The sequence below is a fragment of the Acanthisitta chloris genome, unplaced genomic scaffold (genome assembly GCF_000695815.1).
Source record: "Acanthisitta chloris isolate BGI_N310 unplaced genomic scaffold, ASM69581v1 scaffold22581, whole genome shotgun sequence".
NCBI lineage: Eukaryota > Metazoa > Chordata > Aves > Passeriformes > Acanthisittidae > Acanthisitta > Acanthisitta chloris.
Genome location: NW_008657968.1, coordinates 1 through 22,833, shown reverse-complemented (window position 1 = coordinate 22,833; position 22,833 = coordinate 1). Strand labels below are relative to the sequence as shown.

The following is a 22,833-nucleotide window of genomic DNA, read 5'->3' as shown; positions in this document are numbered from 1 at the left end:
CAGGAAACACCCTGCAAATAGCCACTTGTTTCTAGGATGCTGGAGGATCATGCAAAACACCTGTCCTACAGCACAACCCCTCCGGGCTGATGGGAACTGAACCTGCTGCTGAAGGCGATTAAGCAAACAGGATAACACCCACATTGACACTTTGCTGGGATAATTTACCTTTTAACATTTTAATGCTACTGCTGACAATAGGCAAATCAAGAATCCACTGAAACAGCAAGTGGCTGCACAGGTATCCCCAACAGGCTGTTACCAGCAGTGAAGTGTATTTGTCTCCAACTGCAGGAGACAATTTGAGCTCACTTAGAGGACAGTGGTTCCCAGGCATTTGTTACTCACAGTAGAAGCTATGGAAATAGCTCTCTCTAACACACACCTGGGGCACCTCCGAGTCATTTCCACACCCAACTTTGTGTATTTCGGAATGCAGAGAATGTGGGTTATGCTGCAGGTACATAGCAACACTTCCCTTGGTACCTCAGGTGGAGACAGTGATGGATTCAGCTCAATTCCACAATACCCTGCAGAGCACAACACTGCTAAAGCCACTCCTGCAAGGCATGGGGTGCAGGCACACCACCCTTGTCTTTCCCCTTTATGGTCATTAGGCTCTTATTTTCCTTTTTGAAGGTAAATAGGTTAAACGTGCAGGTACATAGCAACACTTCCCTTGGTACCTCAGGTGGAGACAGTGATGGATTCAGCTCAATTCCACAATACCCTGCAGAGCACAACACTGCTAAAGCCACTCCTGCAAGGCATGGGGTGCAGGCACACCACCCTTGTCTTTCCCCTTTATGGTCATTAGGCTCTTATTTTCCTTTTTGAAGGTAAATAGGTTAAACGTTTTCTTTTCTTATTTTCCTTTTTGAAGGTAAATAGGCTGAACATGCTCTTTTCTTTTGTATTGTATTTTCCTTCTTTATGTAACTACTCCTCTGCACATTACACTGGACAGCTTAACTCACTGATGTCACCTCTGCACCTTCAGCTTTCACAATGAAACACTAAAAGGAGTCAGCAGCTCAAATCACTCTCCCTGCATTCCCCCCAGGAAGGTCTGGTTAAAAACAAAACGATGAACAGTCCTGTAGGGAGTTCAGGAAGATTAATCAGCTCAAAACTTCCCAGGCAAAAATCCTGATGTACCTTCAGTCTTCAGGAATCATCTTCCAGAAGTGTCTTCTCTGTCATTTAGTGAGTTTGTATTATGCACTTAATATATTCTTAAGTGACAGTTTTGCACATAGCACGTGTTAAATACAGTGATGCATTTTGACACTTCCTAAATTGGTGTTAGAATTTCTTGGTGCATTCAGGAGGGAATTCTGTTACTGAATTCCTTAGCAGTTTGTGGGTTATCAGTGCAGGTATCCACAGCTTTGTCCTGACAGAGATGTAGTAATATTTGTTCTTAATTTCAGAAGCAATTTTAGATCATACCATAGCTCATAAGAAGCTGTTTCATTTCAAAGGGAGAGCCTCTTTCAAATGCCAGCCTCTTTTCCCAGACAACTAGCAACTAGAAGTGATCTTAAGCTGCACCAGAGGTTTAGGTTGGACACTGAGGAGGAATATCTTCACAGAAAGGGTGATTAGATGTGGGATGGACTGTCCAGGGAGGTGGTGGAATTACCATCCTTGGAGGTGTTTAAGGGAAGACTAAACATGGCACTTAGTGCTATGGTCTAGTTGGTATGGTGGTGTTAGGTCATAGGTTGGACTTGATGATCTCAGTGGACTCTTCCAACCTAATTGATTATGTGATTCATTTTGAATAACAAGTGGAGAATGTAAATGCATCTCTGTTTCCTCTGCTCCAAGCAGGCCTGAATGACAGCAATCTGCTTGAGTTCTTCAATTTCCTTCTGCTCCCAGAAAGCATTGCTGCCTCAAACCTGACCTCAGCTTACTCTGGAATGCAACCATTAAAAAACCCCCAAACCTTGATAAATTGAATGCAGGAATAATCTTACATATCTAACTCCCAGTCACAGCTGAGAATAACATGTAGACACAGCTAAAGGAAGAGGGTTGGGTTTGTTGGTGAGGTTGTGGCATTTGTTTTTCAGGTCTTCTTTTGAAAAGCAGGTGAATACTGAGACAGAGATCAGTGCTCTGGAAACAAAAGAGCTGTTTTGAGCACAAAAAGGAACCATCTCCTTTCAAAGAAACAATGCCTATGCTATGCCCTATGCCATGGGAGAATTCTTTCAAGTACACCACTTATTGTATCCAAGGCAGAGAGGGTGGAAGCTGATGTTAAAAAAAGAAAAGCAAACAAAAAAAAGGCATTAAAACCAGCTATTATTGGCATGTTCATGAACTGCAGAGTACAAACCTTCAGAGAAGTCAAAACAATCCCAGACTGCAGGTTCAAAGTCTGATACACGGTGGCTTTAATCAACTTTTAACATTTCCATAAGCATCAACTATGGCTTTTCTACTTCTGTTCTTCTGTTTGGTTTGGAATTTTTTTGTTTGCATGTTTCTTTCTATCATGAAAAGTCTTGTGAAGACTAAAACTTAAATATCCATATTTGTGTGTGGGAAAAGCTTGCATTAACTAACATGGGCCTAAGAGGTTAGAGACATCAAGTGGTCACGACTTACACACGAGAAAACAGGTCATGAAACCTATGAAATGAAAAGTATTCTATGGAGACAATTTAAGAAACAGGTGTAGAGGTAATAAACAGAATAAATGCACAAATTCAAAGATTTTTCTTCTCTTTATTTAAACACAAATACATTTACAGCATGCAGGCAAGTTAAAACTATACGGCGTCTTCCCCAAACCAATTGTTTTAATGCATCTTAAGTGTACTGAAGTTAAATCAATATTCCACAGGTAGACTTGTCCTCATGTCAAATTTAGAGTTACACACAGTAGTGAGTCAGCATTTAAGTTATGTAAATAATTTAGTTGTTCACCAGAAATAAATATTATTTCACCAAGTTCCTATCCTAAACCATCTTTTAAAAATATGATCTAGAGGAACATAAAAATAAGAACCATTCAAAGACTGCAAGTTGAAATAGCAGTGCTGAACATTCCCTGTATAGACTGAGTATTTTAATTTACAAAATACAGTAACTGTCCTGTCTGGCTGACCTGACAGCCAAACCAGAGAGCAAAGTTGTCTGTTGTTTTTTTTTTTTTTACTTTTTACATTTTAAGAGGCAGTTCTTGGTAAACTTCAGAAAAGATTTAAAATAAAAAAAAAAAGTTTAAATATAAAAAGGTGATGTACACTGAGCTACACACTAGTTACTATTTAATCTAATTTTTTTAACACAGCAATTTTCAGCACCAAAACCCATGAGAATTACCTACAGGAATGAAACCCCCATTCACAGGCATGAGAAAAAAATCCTGCTTCATTTGAGTGTGTTGTTTTGCTTTCATGATTGCACATTGACAAATGAAGGTCTGAAAACCTGTAGTTAACATTGAGCAAGATAATGGACAGTGCTGTTTCCATTATGAGAAAATGAATTCAAAATGGTTTTTGTTCCTGTATTTTTCTTTCCTCAGTATGTTGTCTGTAACCGTGCTCTAAAACAACTGCAAGTTTGGAGTGTTTGGCAGCCTTAATGAACAAAATTGTCTTAGAAGCTGAAAACTCCAAAAGAGTGAGATTTCCAACTGCTGCAGTCAACTCTTAAAAATCAAACTATTAAAAATTCAGACTACTGTAGATATAGAAAAAAGTGGTTCAAGGTCTAAAATCTGACTATACTCCATCATAATATAAATATCTTGCCTATTTAAAATATAAAAGTTGGAAGTGATTTGCTGTCTGAACAGTCACTGAGTTTCTACTGTTTTCACAATAACTGATGAATACCCAGCAAAAACTTCAAACCAGCACACAAAGTGGTACCAACTGGGCCTGGAAAGCTCACTGAATTCTTCCAGTAATATTAAGTTCCTTCTCTCTCAAAGACCTGGTAACTAGTTTCTATCCAGAAGAAGGCTGTTCTAAAAATTATAGTGGCTAAACCCTATGAATAAGTTAAGCAAATTATACTAGAAAGTTTTAAACCCCATATTCAGCTCAGTGGGAGTACTGGAGCTCAAATAGAACCCAAAAAACCAAAAACCCCAAATTTCATTTTATCAGCCACTTTACAGGACTTTATTGCAAAGAAAAATATTCAACAACTACTACTTTGGACATTTCATATACCTACTTACAAATGGATTACAAATACAACTCAGGGCAGCACTTTATTTTATTATTATTTTAAACACATGTCTCTGGAAATTCCAGATACATCAATTTAAAAAAGTTGTATCCTTGATTTCCATATCTGAATTCATTGGCCAGATGCTGAAAAAGGTGGGGGTTTTTTAATTGAAAGTTAAATTTCAGCCAAAAATTCCAGTCCTGTATAGACAGTGGAATATAAAGTTACATTTTAGACTGTGCTCACTCTGCTGTTACAGACCAGCCAAAGTGAACTGTCACAGACACAGACAAATGGACAGAGAGGCTCATCAGAATGAAGCAGAATGTTTTCACTCCACCAGACTGTACTGTGTGTAGAATCAGGAACAGGACAGATGGGATAATCCATTGCCAAAGTCCTTTTTGTAAACTGAGGTTTACCCTTATTACTGTACAATATTTAGTTCTGAGTCGCCCGGTAAGGAGCTCTGGATCAGGTAACAGTGACACAGCCTTGTCCGTAGCCAACGTTCGCTTCGGTGGCGCAGCCATCCCAGTGCCTCGGGGCAGCTGTCTAAGCACTTCAGTGTTCTTACACTGTACAAAGAGATTTAGTTCCAATGCTCTATGCAGCATTCCAAAAGAAAAGTGTGATGTAGAGTGCCGTCCTAATTCAGTGGGACATGTAGTGTTACGTGAAGTGCTAGAAATGAAAGTATACTTAAACACTGTTGCACATTCCCTAAGACAAGAAGATGGACACAAATTAAGCTAGAAAATTGGAACTAAGATTTTTCTCAACGTACATTCAGCTTGGCACAGTGCAGACTAAATTTAAGACATGAAAGACAAACTGTGTAATGAGCAGAGCTACACTTTAACATGTCATTTTTCAAGACGCCAAAATTGCACTCTAGTTTTGTTTTTGGGAATCAGTTAGCAGAATTTGTAGAAGGGGGAAGAGCTGTACAGGCCAGGTATAATTTATACATTTTCAAAAAATAATCCTACAGTCCCCAAAGGGAGAGATTATTGTCATGGAATGACTCCCTCTACACAATATCCAATCTTCCTCACGCTGCATTTACCTTTCAGCAACTGTAAATGAGAAAAACAACAGAGTTAAGCCACAAAAGCAAAGTCAGTTAGATTTACAGTAAACCATATCACTACTGACACAGCCTGTAAGAGCCTAATTCTTACACCACTCAGTAAGTGCTGATTAAACATCTACTTAAAAATAAGAAATTACACAACACAAAGCATTTAAGCATTGCTGTCTGTTACCAGCAAATTTCCAGGAACTGACTGGGTGTGCAATCTTGACTGCACTAAGGGAGTAAACATTACAGACATAGAGAACTTATAACCCAGCTCCATTCTCCACAACTGTTGCTGCTTTTCCATGCTAGTGACAACTCCATGGATACCACCTATCAACTGCTGCAAAGTTTTGACTTCACTATTTTGGGAGGATGGAATGGGAATTAAGAGATTATTTGGCATTAATCATCCTAAAAAAATGTGATTTCCATAGAGAAATAATTTATCATCTCTGTATTTCTTTAATATTTCTGGAATGATTTGTTAAACACTGCTCTCCAAAAGTAAAACAGTACATCATGTTCTGACTGTACCCAAAGTTCTTCCCTAACCAGAAGTTCAGATGCTTAGTGTCTGTATTATTCCTCAAAAAAACCCAAACAGACATTACTACAGAGAAAGATGCTCTTGGACTACCTGAGTACTCACGAGCTCAGAACAAGTTTGTATTTAATAGCAAAATCAGTTCAAAAAAGTTTTGTTCCTTTTCTTCTGTATGAGACAGGTTCTTCCAAAAATCAGATGGGAAAGTTGGAATGAATTACAACCACTCTCCTGCCTTCAAGTGCTAAACCCTGCTGGGCTCTACTGCAGTAGGTAACATGATGACATTAGAAGGATTTTATGAAAGCTTTACCATGATTCTGTAAGCATTTATGTGGGTGTGTTTGGGTTTGTTTGTTGAACAGGTGTTCCTAGACAATATTAGCCACTCTGTACTCCTTCATGGTTTACCTACAGATAGTCCAAAAGTCCAAGTGTAAAGTCTCTTATTTAAATTCTCCAGGACCAACAGAGAAAGCTCTTCTCAAAAGCAAGATGCAAGCTCAAATTTTAGCTATTTACTGCTGATCATATCAGCTGTTACAGAGCTTAAAGAAGTATGACACTAAACAGGGTCTCCAGTTTGCATTCTAGGCAACAGAGCATGTGCAAACTCCTGCTAACAAGGGCATCTAAAATAAACTGGGTCAGTCACACCTTGAAATGTCTCTACATTGTACTGCCTTGTAGTAAAGTTTAAGCTGTCCAAAGATTAATTTCACCATATCAGTGATCAGAGTCCATGAATTGCCAGCACCTTGGTTATTCAAGGTGAATTTTATTCAAGGTGAAAGTCCCCTTTACTTCAACCTCTGATTTACTACGGGACACTACTGAACAGAACCAGCTACCCTGACTAGTACCTACAGCCCCATTTTCTCTAAGCTGGAGAGAAAGTTTTGAAAAGTCAGCTAATCAAAAGAAACAAACAGAAACAAGATTAACAGGAGGTGCTCTGGAGCCCTTCAGAAGAGAAGCACCCAGGATTCAAGCACCCCACAATCATTTCAGGAGTATTTTCAAACTGAAGATGCAGATTAACCTTAACCAAGGGAATGTCTAGAAGACATTTATAAACACACAAAAGTGAGAATGACAACAGAGAATATATCAAAGCATTACTGCTAGGTGACCAACAGACAGCTATAATGCAGACATTAATGAAAAAGAGATGTGATTCTGTAAAGGACATCACCTACCACACTGTGTATTCTGGAGATTGAGATGCTTTTACCTAAGTGGACATATTTATTTCAATTACTGTAACTGCATTTTAGCTAGGTAAACATTTTATGTTTACTGGATGAAGACATGAATTTTGTTCAATAATTCCAAATCACTGACGCATTTTTATGTTTACTGGATGAAGACATGAACTTTGTTCAATAATTCCAAATCACTGACACACGTAGTAATGTGCAAACATAGTAAGAAATTCAAATAAATAATACAAGAGGGTAAATTTTATTTCATCACTGAATGCCCTCCTGAAGAAAACTATACTTTAAAAGATACTAGCAAGGCAAAAGAATTTTAAATGTCCACTCCTTTCCCAAACAGTAGCTCTTACCTGTGACTGGTAACTACCTCCAACTGATTGTTTTCGTTTTGTTCTACTTCAGCAGAACCAGCTCAGTATTACCATTTTACAACAAACCCCAGTTTTATATGAAAAGCAGCAGCAGTGTTAGTCAAATACACTTAGTTCTGCTAACTATACAATTCCATACAAAAAGGAAGTTAATCCGAGTATTCCAGTGACTTTGTGTTTGACCAGACATGTAAAAAAATCCTCCAAGACAAACTTACACTTTGTCCTGCCGTCCTCCCCCTCCACGCAGTGCAACTGGCTGGCTGTTCTGAGTGAATGCACCTCCACCACGAATTGCACTTGGATGAGTTGGAGAAGCTGCTGGATGCTGGCCAGGACGGATAGGCTTAGCTGCATGCAAAGAAACATCACTTACAAATCCATACACCACAGCTGTACCTTGGATTATTCAAATTTACTGATGCTTTCTTTTACATTACCCCAAATGTAATAACAAAAATTGACTGCACTTTGAATAAGAAAACAAGTTTAGGGGATGGGATTCTGAGAACACAACACATTAATGTCAACTACAACAAGCCCTGAAAAATAGACAAGGCTTTTCTTTTATTGTCCCTACTAGAACTAAAGCTCACAAGGCTTCTGATAGTCATTATCTTTAGATGTATTAGGTACCCCACCTAAGGTATATCCCTGTGAGAGTCCTAGTTTTTGGCAATAAGTACTGAAATAAGACACAACACTTGACAGTTTCATGTTCCTGTAAGGAATCATTAGACTTGCTGTGCTTCCCACATCCACTTGATTGATAAGGCACTGGGTACTCTGCTCTGCAAGCAGTTCTGCCTAGAGATTACTCCACAGAGAACACTGCTACCACCACATCCAAATAAAACTTGCTCTACAACCAAATAAAAACTCCAGCAGTTTTGAAACATCTCTCACAGACTGCATACACTTCAACTAAAACTGTATTTTCACTCAGTTTTGTGTCAGCTCTCAGCAGAACAGGCACAATGGTGTGACTGCACAAAGTTCTGCAGTGTTCACCTGAAGCATCCTCTTGGAGACCACATGAGAGAAGGCAAGACTGAAAAGAACCTATCTGCCAGCTGCCACTTGAAGTGACCAAGAGAAAAAATAACTATTCTGCAATGGCTCTTTGCAGACATACAGAATATGAGCAAAGTTTAACTGCAACACTAAAATCAGTTGCATTAGCATTTAAGAGAAGTGTATGAATTACTGAAATCCTTTAGTTCTACAACTATAATGTAATATGCACAGTTAAGTCCTCCACAGGTGACACATCTGCTAGGTCCTTAGCACTTGACAGCATAATGGCAGGTGGAGGACCAAGGGGATAGGACTGTCTTCCCACCCCTTTCTGTTTACCCATTATTTTTCCCTAGAGAGGGCCGTGAAGCACTGTATGTTTTGGAACAATGAACTGAAAAGGCAATAAGGGATCTTAGGATGTTGTGGGGTTTTGTCTGCCCCTCTTCCCAACAAGATCAAGATACAGCAAGCCAATTTTTTTTTGTCACTGAAGGTGATGGTTTGAAATACCTACTTAGTCTTAGAAATTGGATTGGAACTGGAATGACCTCACAGACTACAACTTGCATTCAGTGTATTGTTTTGTTGTAGGAAATGCAACACACATTTAGGCTAGAATTCTAGGTTGGTAAGCCTTTCCTCCCAGAGCCATTTAAAATAAATGAAAGGCCAACCAACCACACAGCACCACCCACACATACACTTACAGTCTGTTAACCAAAATAGAACTCATGGTAGAAAATATATCACATTCCCACATGCAGTTCCAACAAGGGCTGGAAGAAGTGCACATGTACAAAGATAAAAGAAGAAAGGAGGCAGATGAAGCTTCAGGGGGCAAGGGATTCTTTACTAACCAATTTGTGCAGAATGTCCTCTTCTGGCCATGTTCTTGGATCTGACAGCTTCCTTTATACGATCCACTTCTTGCTGATACCGTTTGCGATCCCGAGAAGCATTCTCTTTGGCTTCCTTCAGGGCAGACTCCAAAGCTTTAACTCTTTCAGCTGTAGCTCTAAGTCTCTTCTCCAGTTTAGGAAGTTCACAGCGAAGATCAGCATTATCACGTACCAGCTACAAAACCACAACGGGTTATTTCTTGCTGCCCCTGTTTATAGGGAGAGCTAACCAAATACCCTTCCAGCCCTAAACAGGCAAAGCAATAGGGCTACTATATTAACTTTGCTTAAGGTTTTAGTAAATCTAGAGTTCATCAGTCAGACTGTAATTTGAAAAATCAGTCGCTGTGGAAGAACCTGCTACCCAACATAGGCACTTCTACATTCTTCTTCCATCAGAGACAGGCAAGTATCCTCTAGACTATACTAACACTAACCTGGATCTTCATTTTAAATGCAGGTATTTTGTTACATACCCACGTGTACTTAAAACAGATAATTAATTTAACATTATAAAACAACAGACTAAAGCTTCCCTGTATCAAGAGACACACAAGATGCAGAAGTATTTAATTATAAAACAGTTACTTTATGACCAGTAGGCAGTTGCTTCTACAATAATGAATCTTGAGCAGTTTCTTTTTAATTAAAAACTTGAAATGAAGTCTCACTGTACCTGCTTGTGAACCTTTGTAAGCTGTTCAAGATTATTCTCAAGGAAGGAAATCTTCTGTTTCTGTGCAGCACTGCCACCTGTGTCATCCGAGTCGATCTCAGCACTCTGCAGTAACAGAGACATGGGGAGGGAGACAGGAGGATGAGTACAAATCTGAACTTGCACATTAAGATCAAGCCAGAAAAATGACACCACAAACATCAATTCCTAATTTAGCTCTTTAATGAAATTCATGTAGCACTCTCAGAAACAAAGAGCACTTTACCTTCTTCACCCTAGTAGCCAGGTCCTGAACAAACAGCTTCCGAAGGTTATGAAGAGTCTGAAGCTCTTTTGCCTACAGTTAAGGACAAGGAATTAACAAAACAACACAACACAATGCAAACAAACTCTGAAAGACAAAAAAAAAAAAAAAAAAAGAGGGGGGGCAAATATTGACATTTGCTTTGGAATATATTTTGATTATCTTACCACAGTCTCTTCCAGACCCTTCAAATCTTGTCTCGCCTGTTCCCGTCTGTCCTGCATAACCCTGAAAGAGAATAAATTCATCCTGAAACAACACACCAAAACTGGAAATTTTAATGTTTTAGGAGATCAGAGTAATAAACACTGTATGGTACAACTGAAGAATGTCTTTCAGTTGAGGTCCTAAACTAAAGAAGTAACCAACTACACTCCGAAATCTGTATGGGGTAGGGTGGGAGTGGGAGACTAGCAGGGAGAAAAGGAAGTATTTTGATATTGAAGAAATATACAAACAAGTATTCAGATGCATAAATTATAAAAGATTCTGGAATAGTAAAAGAAACTCTCAGAGTCAGGTTCAGAGTGAATATTTGGAGAGATCTTATCCTGCAAATGTTCTTAGCTCTGACCAGCTGAGATAAGTATCAGGCGACAGATTAAGGAATTTTTTTCTCTGCTTTGTTCTAAGACCTCACCTTCAGCACATCTGCCAAAGCCAACATCATTACTGTTAGGTGACAGCACCATAAACAACAACCCCAGTGTACAGGAATATAACCTCCTGATAATCACTGTACAGAGCTGCTGTCTGCCCATTGTCCTGGGTTGCAGTGTGTGGGTATCCATGGTATGTATTCCATTATCATCTCCACAAGCTGTTAAAGCAGGTGGGGCAGTGATCACCTTCTCCCTCCCTCAGGGCAATCCTGATGGCTCCCTCAGGGGCTGTCTCTGATTAAGGGGCTGTCAGGGACCCATGCATGGCACATCCTCCCAGTGATCCTTATCCCTTGTCCCATGGTGAGGGGACTCACCCCAGGGCTGGGGAGCCAAACATGCTCACAGGGATATCAGCTGGGGTTTGGACCAGCACAGGGAGCCCTTTGCCTGCTGGATTCCCAGAGGACAGGAGCTGCTGCTGGACCTTCAGGAGAGAACCAGATCTGCAGGATCACTGCTCCAACAAACCCATCACTCCAGGAGGACTGCAGCACCATTCAATGGGACCACTACTACACCCTGACTGACAGGGGGTCAGGTTACTTTCTGACTCTGTCAGGTTATTTTCTGACTCTGTCAGGTTATTTTTTTTTGTACTGTTGCATTTGTGTTGTTTTGTTGTGCTGTTCATATTAAATTGTACTCCTGACTCAGAGTCTCTCACCGGGGTTTGCTTTTCAAACCAGCACACCCATGCAACATGAAAGCATTTTCTGCATGAGCAATGTTCTCTTGGAGTTGTAAGACACTGCAGTTCCTGAGATGACAGAATACAGGAAAGGAACATGGACTTTTCTTTTTATGAGCCAAGGCTGGAATAGGAAGGCCAGGGACTGCAGGACAGTTACACAACAATAAATTTTAAAAATGTAATTAATAATCTGCATTGTTTCTGGTCTGTCATTTGCCATGTACACTTATGGCATACAATGGAGAGTCACTGGATTCAAAAAGGCTGGGGAAGGACACAATTCCAAACTAATTTTTAAAGCTTCTTTGCAAATCTTTTGAAGAGGAACGTTTGTAACACAGCAAGTGCTTTTTAGTGATAAATGCTAGGTAATAGTTTAGCCTGCAAACTGAAATAGGAAGCAAGATGGGGTACACATACCAAAGATAAGAACCTCTTGCAGTTAACATAATGGATTCACAAGGCCAGAGTACTGCTAAAATTTGAGTCAGTTATACCAACACTGTATTTCACAGTAAGGCCAAATGAAGAAAAAGTAAGCACTGTTTATTATTACCAGTATAGACTAATCAGGTGTCTCTGATTATTTCAAGTTCTATGATAAAAACTCTGAGAAGCACTGTGTGTGTTAAACACAGCCAAAATCCACTTCTCAAATAGTTTTAAGTACAATGTATTTTTAGCTTCTGTAAAGATAAATTCGTATGTGCCAAAAAGGTGTTGCTACTGATACTCTAGAAACCTTTCCAGGAGACTATAGTCAGATTTCTAAAGGCTAAGAATGGTTTTCCAGCTCGACTCTTAGATACTTATCTGCAAGCACAATTCACTTCCAATTTTTGCAGCCTCTAATTCACCAATACATTGTATTTAGTTAATCAATGAACTGCAACCGTTTAAGAATAAGGCAGTTAGACTCACCTAACTGGTTAAATTGAATAAGAACCCAAAAATAGAGTAAGGGAACACAACCAGAAAAAGAGTAAAGGAACTGTGACAAGCCTCTTCCAGAGCATGCAATACTTAGCTGCAAATAGCAAAGTTGCTCCAACCCACAGCATAAGAACAAAGAAATAGTTGTGGCCTTCATATCTCACATTTTTACCTCCAATCTTAAATATTCAGGCAGGGCAAAGGTTTTAAGTTCAAGAGCCTGGAGCCTCTCTCTTTAACAGGCATCTGACTATACAGTGAGAGCCACTTCATCATATTAGGCCCCTAGTTTATAGAGTAAGTGTTCCCACACACTTCATGCACCATTATCACTTACGTAAGTTCATGCAGTTTTCTACTCTTTTCCTGATCAGTCGCTTTCAACTTCTCATGCTCAACTCTAAGACGTTCCTGTTCAAGCATCATCTTCTGGTTTTGGCTGAGCACAGAAAGAAAATATTTTACCAACAGAAACTGTCAGACACCATGCCTAGTAATGCAGCACAAGACAGAAAGCCACTGCTGGAGGAAACCCTCACCACTTCCTTTCCATCATGCTGTGCTCCTGTACCACACAGTCCAGAGATATGTGGCATTACTAAAACAGTGACAGTTACTTACTCTTGAAGTTCAGTGATAAGCTTCTCCTTTGCATCAACTTCATCTCTTAGGCTACTGATTTGTTTCTGATGTGTCTCACGATGGCTCTGAATCTGCTGCTCCACAGCTTGCTGTTAGATAAAACCAGAATGTATGATATGCTTTGAGCTGCTGTCAGACCTCACGTTGTGGGGATTTGGGTTTTGGTGGGTTTTTTGGAGGGGGCTGGTTTATTTTGTCTTTTAGACAATGAAATTAACTTACCTTGACTTCATTTGCAGTTTGAACCTTATTTAAATGTTCTTTCTCCATCTCATGGACTTTTTCTATTAGGGATAGAGGAGACAAAACACACTTCAGCCATGGAACTAGGCAATCACATGGATGACAGAGCTCATTTCCTCTTCCACTGCCAACATGTTGAAATTTGGAGGAAGTCCCCTCCCACCATAAAGATCAATTGAATCAGTAACATCTATCCTATCCATAGCAGTTCTTTCAAACAACAAACATTTTTCCACTGATTAATCCTACATGTTCAGTAGCAAACCCCATTCCATAGCTCTGCCTTTCAACCTAAGCAGAACAGAACAATTCCCTGTTTATCACCATATACTTGAAATGGTGGTGGTGGGTGTGGTGTAAGGAGGCAAGTCCTACCCTGTGCTCGGAGTTGAACTAATTCTTCGTTAAGGGAATCCACAGATTCTTCCAGCTGCCTCTTCTTCTGTTCCACATTCTGAAGATATTCAGTCAATGACTTGATCTTGGCTTCATGCTTGTGGAATGAAAAGATTCATTTACTTTGGAACTAGGTATCATGGGATTACATCCACATAAACAGCTCATACTTATTTTTAAACAAGTAACCTGACCTCAAAAAAAATGGTGCCAACTAAACTTGAAGAAGAATATGGCTACTAAAGTAGATCTGCAATGTAGCCTGTATAACAATGTATTTATTCTGGATTGGAAAGAAATACATTTTTGGCTGTGAGATATATTTTGAATATTAAACACTATCAGAGGCCAGAGAGGTACACTGTATTTAGAAGATTGCACTGAAATGTGCATCTCCTGATTAAAAAAACCACGACCATCTGTATGTAAAAGAAAATATAGAAATATTAAATTGCATCACGATTTTCACAATATCACAGAATCAGCTTGGTTGGAAGGGAGCACAAGGGGTCAGCTGGCCCAACCTCCCTGCTCAAGCAGGGCCATCCTAGAGCATATGGCTCAGGATTTCTTCCAGATGGCTCTTGAATACCTCCAGTGAGGGAGAACCCATAACCTCTCTGGGCAATCTGTTTCAGAAGTATTAGAAGTCACATTCCTGACATTTTCCAACAATCACATTCAAATGGCCTTTCTCACATTAGAAGTAAATTTAACCTGCCATGCAAGCCTCCTGTAACTGTACTGTGCTGTTACTACCTCTCCCACTTCCAACTTGCAGCATTAGTAGGCAGAGTGCTCACTAGCCACTGCTTCTGTAAGACTTTGATTTCCAAAGGATCCTGTGATGGAGAACACACAGACTCTAGTATGTAATACAAGTGCTACCAAAGCATTATCAGACTACAAATGTTTTGCAGAAATTGCTAAACATCCAAACCAGAGTACTGAAGGAACAGCCAAGTCTTGTGGCTGTTCATTCACAATGTTCTGTGTTAGGTGTCACAAAGAAACTGAAACTTTTTTTTGCCCAGCAGGTTAATTAATTTAATTGGTAAGTACAGGAAGTAGACTGTAAGGAAATACTTACCTGTGAGATACGGAGCTGGCAGGCAGCCAATTCCTTTTCATTTTCTTCCATCTTCTTGTTGCTTTCAGCCTGTGTGCCTTCCAGCTGTTTGCAACGTTTTACCATTGTTTTTACTTCTGATTTCATTTTGCTAATGTACAGTCTTGCAACTGTAAATTCTTCATCTATCATGCCAGTTCCCTCAGGCTGCTGAAAAGTGTGGAATGGCACATTTAGAAAGCTCAGATAACAAAACTGAACTAAAGGTGCACTGGGGCAACTTAATGCCCAGAACACATCCCCCAACCCAACTGATAAGCATGGCACATTAAAAAAATCCCCCTACATTTTGGTGTTTCAGTTTTCTGACTGATTATTCAGAAGTTTGCACTAAGGTAATGAATCACTTGAAGAGGGAAATACATTTCACTACACATTTCTAATACTGCTCAGATTATTGCCCTACATACAGTGATCTGGATTTATCTTTTATTTCATTCCCTTATTCTATTTTTAATGTAGCATCCTGATTGTCACTGGAAGTCAGTATTAGATTTCCAAGAAAATGCTGTTGATTAAGACCACTTCATATAGCAGTTAAACAACATGAATGAAAACTGCTTCAGGAAAAAAAAAATCATGTCTGATCTTCCTTGTCTTTGCATAATCAAATTCTGCCTGGGATGTGATTAAGTCACAGTATAAACCATGGACAAGCTTATGCCCAAATTATTAATATACATGAGGCTTCCTACAGTGGTATTTTTTACCATACTAAGAAAATTACCCCACCCATCCACAACGGATGTGGTTTAATACTTGGCATTAAAAGACAGCACCTATTAATCCTTACCTTGACATCATTATTTCCTACTGCAATTCCTATCTCTGCAAGGTCTTTCAGTAAGGAGGCCATCATCTCTGTGGCTCGTTTCTTCTGATGGCTGGTCATTTCCTTAAGTTTCTGAAGCTCTGCATCTATACTGGCTAAAGTGACCTGCAGTAAAATAAACAAAACACACTCTTACTTTTGGAACCAGTTGCATACCATTTACAGAGTGACAGTTACTTGTTCTGAGAGAACTAAAAAAGTACTGAAGACACAGATCTTCAGCTCACAAAATATACTCTTACAACCCTGCAACAAAATTAGTGTCAACTTTGTTAAACAGCATTTGGAGTTACATACAACGAAATGTTGCAGAGAATTGCATTTCTAGAAAAAAAGGTGTACGAACAGCAAGACCTACACGCTTCACTACACTTTGATAAAGGAAAGCAGTTTCAGCTTTGCCTTGACTCTTCCCTACTTGCAAAGCAAAAAAGAAATGGCACCCAGTACTGAGAGCTCATAAGCACAACACTTGCTCTAGAACAGTTTCTCAGCTGGTTTGAGCTGCTGTGGTTGTAATGGCTGCAGCTCAGCAGCTCCCATGCTGAAAAGTCTGCTCTTTGTTCTCCAGTTTTTAAAAAATGCCTGAAGTTTTACAGCAGGAAAGTTTCAGGCAGAGATGCCAAAGGATGGTTAGTGCATGGGTTAGCTGTGACAGATTGGGAACATAGAAATGTCTTAACTTTATGACACCTCAGAACAGCTGCTCTCTTGCAGATTGAGTTATTCATGGCACTCAGTGGATGCTAGCTATACATCTAGAATCACTATCTATAAAACGACTAAAACCAACACCAACAAGGCAAACAAACAAAAAAACAGGAAAAAAACCACCACACATTTCAGAATCATACACACACACAGTCAGCTGACTCCACACAATCCCACACATTTCAGAATCATACACACACAGAGTCAGCTGACTCCACCCAATTTGAGGTTCTCTGACTTTCAGCCCACCATAAAGTGATGTAAGTTACCAATAAAGATGCTCAAATACTTAGAAGTTTAAATAAAACTTTCATGATCTTGTCAACTTCAGTTTTAGTGTCTGTGTTCCATCCAGTCAAATCTTACTACCTGAAAGCCACGTTCCCTAGAAGACCCAGAGTCACTCAGTTTTCATCTTCAAGAAGAGAGAAGAATGCGATTTGTGCCATTCCATGTTGATTGCAATGCCAGCAAACATACTGATCCTTGCCAGTATTTATAATTTTGGGATAGTGGGCAGAGTATTAACTGTTTCAAACTGACTGAAGTCTGCCAAATAACTGCCTACCAAAACTGTCAGTCAACTCAAACTTTGCAGGGATGTAAGGAAGTGTATTCATCCTGTGGGATGGATGCTGTATTTTCAACCAAGGCTATGTCTTGGAATATGTCCTCAGTGTTCTCAACAACTCCTTCCACAAAGTAAACCAAACTGCTTGATTTTGGAGGCATCGAGCTAAGTAATTTCACATGCCATAAAGACAGCATGCAAATACACATTCCTTTCAAGAAAAGCTGTAGCATGCTCAGTGCAATTTCACAATTGGAAGAAGCAGCTTCTTAAGTCAGGATTACCTCAACTGCACCAGAAAGACAAAACCAAGTCAAATTACCAGCATGGAATCAAAGTGTTAACTTTTGACATCTAGGATATTTCTGAGCACTCTTTGGGTAGTAAAATGCCACAGGCACTAAAAAGACAAGCGCTGTCAAGGTCAATATTCACTGTGCATTCTTCTAAAGCTTACTGCTTTTAGAAAATCATCCCCTGCTAAAACTAAGTAAGTTTTAGACTCAGGCTCTCATCTTCCCTTGTGAAAAAACCTTGAAATGACTTCAAGCAAGAAATATGGGTAAGGCAAGAAAAGCCACATTGAAGACTATCAGTAATTTCTTAATCCAATTTCATACCGATTTTTGATTGAGTTCATCACTAAGCAGTTCATATTCCTTTGCCTTATCTTCTACTTCCTGAGACTTCTGGTCATAATTGACAGCTAATTCTTCAAGGGCTTGTAACACCTCTTTCACTTCCTCTTTAGATGCATCATTTTCAGCCTGAAGACGATTCAGCTCTGCTTGCAGGTTGTCTTGGTCCCGTCTGGTTGATGCTAAAAGCTGCAACATTAATAGAGACTTAATAAGACTACACAACAAATTACCATGATGAAAATTCCATGTATAACTTGGATTTTATGAATGCTTTTAGCCACTACAATAGCTTATATGTACATTTTTAGTGACTAGCATCAGGCATAAGGATGCTAAGGACAGGTACAGTGAGAATATAGTGAACAACTAAATTTAGCACCTGTATTCATAGTTCTTTAGCTTTTAAAGTACCTTCAAAATGAAGTGATTACAAACCAAGACACACAGAGATAGCAACTGGAAATGCACGTGGAATACAGTGAGTTCTCAGAAAAGCCACTGAATACTACTCATGAGTCTGAAACTGTCAACAGGTTAAGGGACTAAACTTTCAGCATTTTAACACTGCTAGCTGCTGAAGAACAACTAGCCAAAGCTAAAGTACAGTTGCTAAAGAAGCAGATTTATTTATTTAAATAAGATTAAACAGTAGCTCCAACTTCCCAAGTCCTCGACCCAGTACAGTTGCTAAAGAAGCAGATTTATTTATTTAAATAAGATTAAACAGTAGCTCCAACTTCCCAGGTCCTCGACCCATCTTCTTCTTACCATGTACACAAGGATTACTATGTTTTTAATCTCTGTGCTACAGAGAAATAATTTTTCTAATATCTTGGCTAAATTAAATTCACATTTTCAATATTACCAGGCATTTTCCCCCCATTTAACTAAGTTTTGCCTCTGGCAACATGTGCAAACAAATCATTTGAGTACTCTAGCAAGCATGGTCTGAATTACTGCATAGACACTTCCTTTTTCATTATGGGTCAATACATTTCCCTCCTCTTTCCTCTCTCTCTCTCTACAGCAACTGACCAAAAGAAAACCTTAGAACAGGTTTCTTACAGCAAATCAAGTTACTTTCAGTTTTGACAAACTGTTAACCTTGCATGGGGAAGACAACTGCTGAAGTCTTTGCATAAAATACTTCAGTTCTTTCAGTCTTCATGGATAATTAACATTCAAGTAAACTGGTTTAAGTTTAACCATTAGCATAGTGTAAGTGGGAGGAATGAACAGGCAGAGAATTTAGATAAGGCACGAAAGACAACTATTGCACAGTAGTGAGCTGTCATTCCACTCCCTGGTCATAAACTGTGACCTATTCAGAACACCTCAAATTTCTTTAAAGGAAAGACAAATAAAGATGCAAGAGCAAAACTCACCTCTTCCTGATCCAACATTTGTGTTTTCAGTTTTTCTACTAGTTGGCTCTGCTGATTAATTTCTTCATCCTGAAGTTGAAATTAAGACTGTGTTCATTAAACTGACAAACACAACTCAGAAAAATAATCTAAGAAACAGTAGATGTTAGGCATCTAACCTTTCCATGTTCTGAGACAATTACACGACCAAAAAAAATAGAAGTAAAAAATTATCCTTTTAATTTCACTGGCCAATCCATTAGGCTTTTAACCTGGCATGTACATGTAACACAGCATGCTTCAAAGACACAAGCCTTATATTTGTGCTTTTGCAAGTCTTCTCCAAGTTGTTTTAAATTGCAAGAAACAATCAAGACTTTTTTTCCTTTCCAGACATAGTCCTACTGCCTAAGTATGATATTATATTCAAATAAAATATGCATAATACGGAATGAAAAAATTGCTGTCTTCAAATTACTCACTTTCCCACTTTCTCCTAGTTTTCCAACTAAGAAAGGATACTCAGGCACCAGATAAGGCCATTTTGATTTCTCTTAATCAGAGCTTCAGAACTAAGAGTAGGCACTCCTGGCAAATACTTAAACAAGTTGAGCTAACAAATGAATACTGCAAATTAAATACATAATAATACAGCTCAAGATATATATTTTCAAGAGGTGTTATATTAAATAAGAATGGCATACCTTGTCATCCAGTTGTTTGTATAGTTTGGCAATTTCTTCCTCACATTTCCTTCTCTCGGCATCAGTGAAATTGCCAGTTACTCCAATGGTGGTAGCTGGTTTATCATTAATAACAGTAATATCCTTGTCCACTGCAAAAGCTTCCAAGTTGGCCTTCTCCTTGTCAAACTGTTCATCAACTGGTACAGTCTCCCCTGAAAGAACACTTAGTTTTAGTACAGTTGGCCATGACAGATCTTCCACAAAGTTAGCCTTGAGAAGTAATATGTACTCCCTACCGACAGTATTGCTCCTTGATTAATAAGCAATTGAGTTCACATCATTAACTCAGCAAAAAAAATGACCACTAGATCATCCAAACTACTTCCTGCCTACCACAAAACATTGTATTTCACCCAGTTACTCTGCTATGAGCTCCAAATTACTCACACCTTACCTTGGAGAAAGTTACCTAACTTGCCCAGAAGGCAGGAAATCCTTTCTTTCCCTTGGCATTCTGTTTTGCTAGATGTCCATATTTACTTTTAAATTGCTTTGCTTCTAATTTAAAACACTTCTTCAGTAACACTGTTATCCTTTCACATTCATAAAGCTTTTTCTGAAAAGAACACTTTAACTCCACATAGGAAAAAATACCACATGCTAATCAAGCCACTTCCCTGGTACATTAAACTAAATTCCTTAGAGCTTCATTCAAAACATTTTATGCAGTCCTTAGAAGGTACAGGCTCTTTCCAACACTCCAGTATCTCATGTCAATATTCTGAAAGAACTATACTTAACATTTCAGGTGTGGCCTCATACCATCTTTATAAAAGAATGTAAAAAAACCCCCAAACCAGTGCCTCATACCATCTTTATAAAAGAATGTTAAAAAAACCCCAAACCAGTAAAAAAAAAAACCAAAAAACAAACCCACATCCTACTAAGCTTATTTTTTTTCAGATTTACATCAGGATGTGGTACAGTTGTCTAGAAGACTGCAAAACAGTCTTCTATAGCTGACAAACCAGAGAATAGGTCTGTAAGTATGGCCTGTGTTCCTCTTCTCCTGAATTTATGGCTTCATTACTAACTTGCATTTTGCCAGAAACTTCAATTGATCAGAAGTTAATTATTCAGGCACACATTCAGTACTGTCAGCAATTTTGGGGTTTGGGTGGGATTTTTTGCTGACTAACGTGTTTGAGTTTTAAATGAGGGCAAGATCTTGTGATATGGGTTTGAATCAGAAAACCATGCCAGAGGAAACATTTTACTCAGTTTCTGCACTTAAAATTAATATTGGGTTTCTTCTCCCCCAAAATAAAATTTTTATCCTGTATGTAACTCTAGCTCTGCTAGTAAAGCAAGTGTCAAACAACCCAACACCAATACACCTTCTGACATTTTTGCCATTATATGATTATCAGAAGTCGTTTCAGTTGCAATAAAGTGAAAAACACAGAGTTCCAAAGTCAATTTAATATCCTAGCTTTAATATTCTTATTACTGTCTTGCATAGTGCTCTTAGCTATTTTTAGTATCCTGAAGACTAACTCAGTGTGTGTTGTCTTGTCTAAAGATTGCAGAACAAAAATCTAATTGCTCCTCACCATTGCGCCATCTGTTGAGTTCATTTTCCAACCACTGAATGGTGTTACGCAGAGTCTTGTTTTTCTCTTTTTCCTTCTCATACTTTTTCTTCCACTGCTCTGCAGTGAGCTCCACATTGACACACACTGTGTTCTTAATGGTCTTTGCTCTGCACAGAAAAGGTTATGATATAAATTATCTACATCAGTGGTGAAAGCATAAACAATCTCACCTCTTCCAAATGCTAATTTCTACTTCCTGTCAGTTACTGGATTCAACTGGATTGATACAACTGTTAACAGAGAAATACAATAAACTCTCAGAAGGCTGAAAAATCTCCAGCTCGTTAAGCTGGAAAAATTCATCTGCAAATCTTCATCTGAAAGAATTCGAGACAGGACAGTTGTGCAAAGCTTCAAACAAAGGGTAGGTATTCACATCTAGCAACCATTTCTACAGTGGAGAGAATAATACTTTCAGGGTGTGAACCACCTAACTAATCCAAGAAACAGCTCCTTTCAACCAAAAAATCCAGCTACTAGAGCTCCACTAGCCAAAAAGGTGTTACAAGCTATTCAGACAACTGCAGATGTGATCATTTACAGTCAGGTGAATCCCAAACAATTAGTTCTGGAGACAAAACTACAGGCACTAATAACATATTCATGAAGTGAATGTATAGTTTTTAGTTTAGTGCCATACCTCACTCACCTCAGTGCTCTTCCTGTGTAGTCTCCTACTACCAAATATCCCACCCAAAGACCAGACTGGGAAAAAATGGCAATTAAAAATCCTGCCCTTCCCCACCCCCATATTACCTCCCTGCAAAGTCTTAGTGAAACAGATTACTACCAAAAGGCACATCATTTTCTGCAATGTTATGTGATATTTATATGGCCTTCAGTTGACAGGTGAGGATTTCAGCATAACACTCCTAGAAGCTTGAATTAATAGACTGGACTAACTATGGTGGCCGAGACAGGGATGTACTCTGTTAACTCCTGAAGAAGTCAAGAGCACAAGGCAGTGAAATTACATAGCTACAGCTGCAAGATACTTTCCAGTAGCTCATTCAAGAAATACTAAAAGAAAGGGAAAAGTCCTTCTAGGTTCTAAAAGGAGACCAAAAATCTTGACTGTTGCAGAATGCAGTCACTGGTCCACACTTACATTCATATGCTGCCAGATTTCTAAGTTCTGAAGTCACTGAGTCTACTTTCCATAAGACAAAACTTCTGAGAGAACACTAGTAGAAAACCATCTGGTTGACCTAAAGTGAAGAGCTGCACTAACCCAGAAGACCAGATGGACTATGAAAACACTGACTGCTTTCATAACGTGCTCTGGTAAATGCAGTGATTCAATCTAGTGGTCAGGAACTGGAGCACTACAATGAAGCATTAACCATACAATGG

General features: G+C 38.9%; 1 protein-coding gene across 1 annotated transcript; it reads right to left on the bottom strand.

Annotated features, from left to right (window-relative positions):
- Positions 1–4,456: 4,456 nt before the first annotated feature.
- On the bottom strand, positions 4,457–21,595 carry KIF5B (kinesin family member 5B; the record flags this gene model as incomplete). The annotated part of the gene is made up of 16 exons (XM_009084943.1): positions 4,457–5,282; positions 7,641–7,773; positions 9,300–9,516; positions 10,018–10,122; positions 10,283–10,354; positions 10,489–10,549; positions 12,948–13,049; positions 13,232–13,341; positions 13,475–13,536; positions 13,871–13,988; positions 14,982–15,170; positions 15,814–15,957; positions 17,755–17,961; positions 19,161–19,229; positions 19,844–20,037; positions 21,439–21,595. Coding segments are annotated over 16 exons (1,947 nt in total), but the record flags the coding sequence as incomplete, so codon positions are not given.
- Between the last annotated feature and the right edge of the window lie 1,238 nt (positions 21,596–22,833).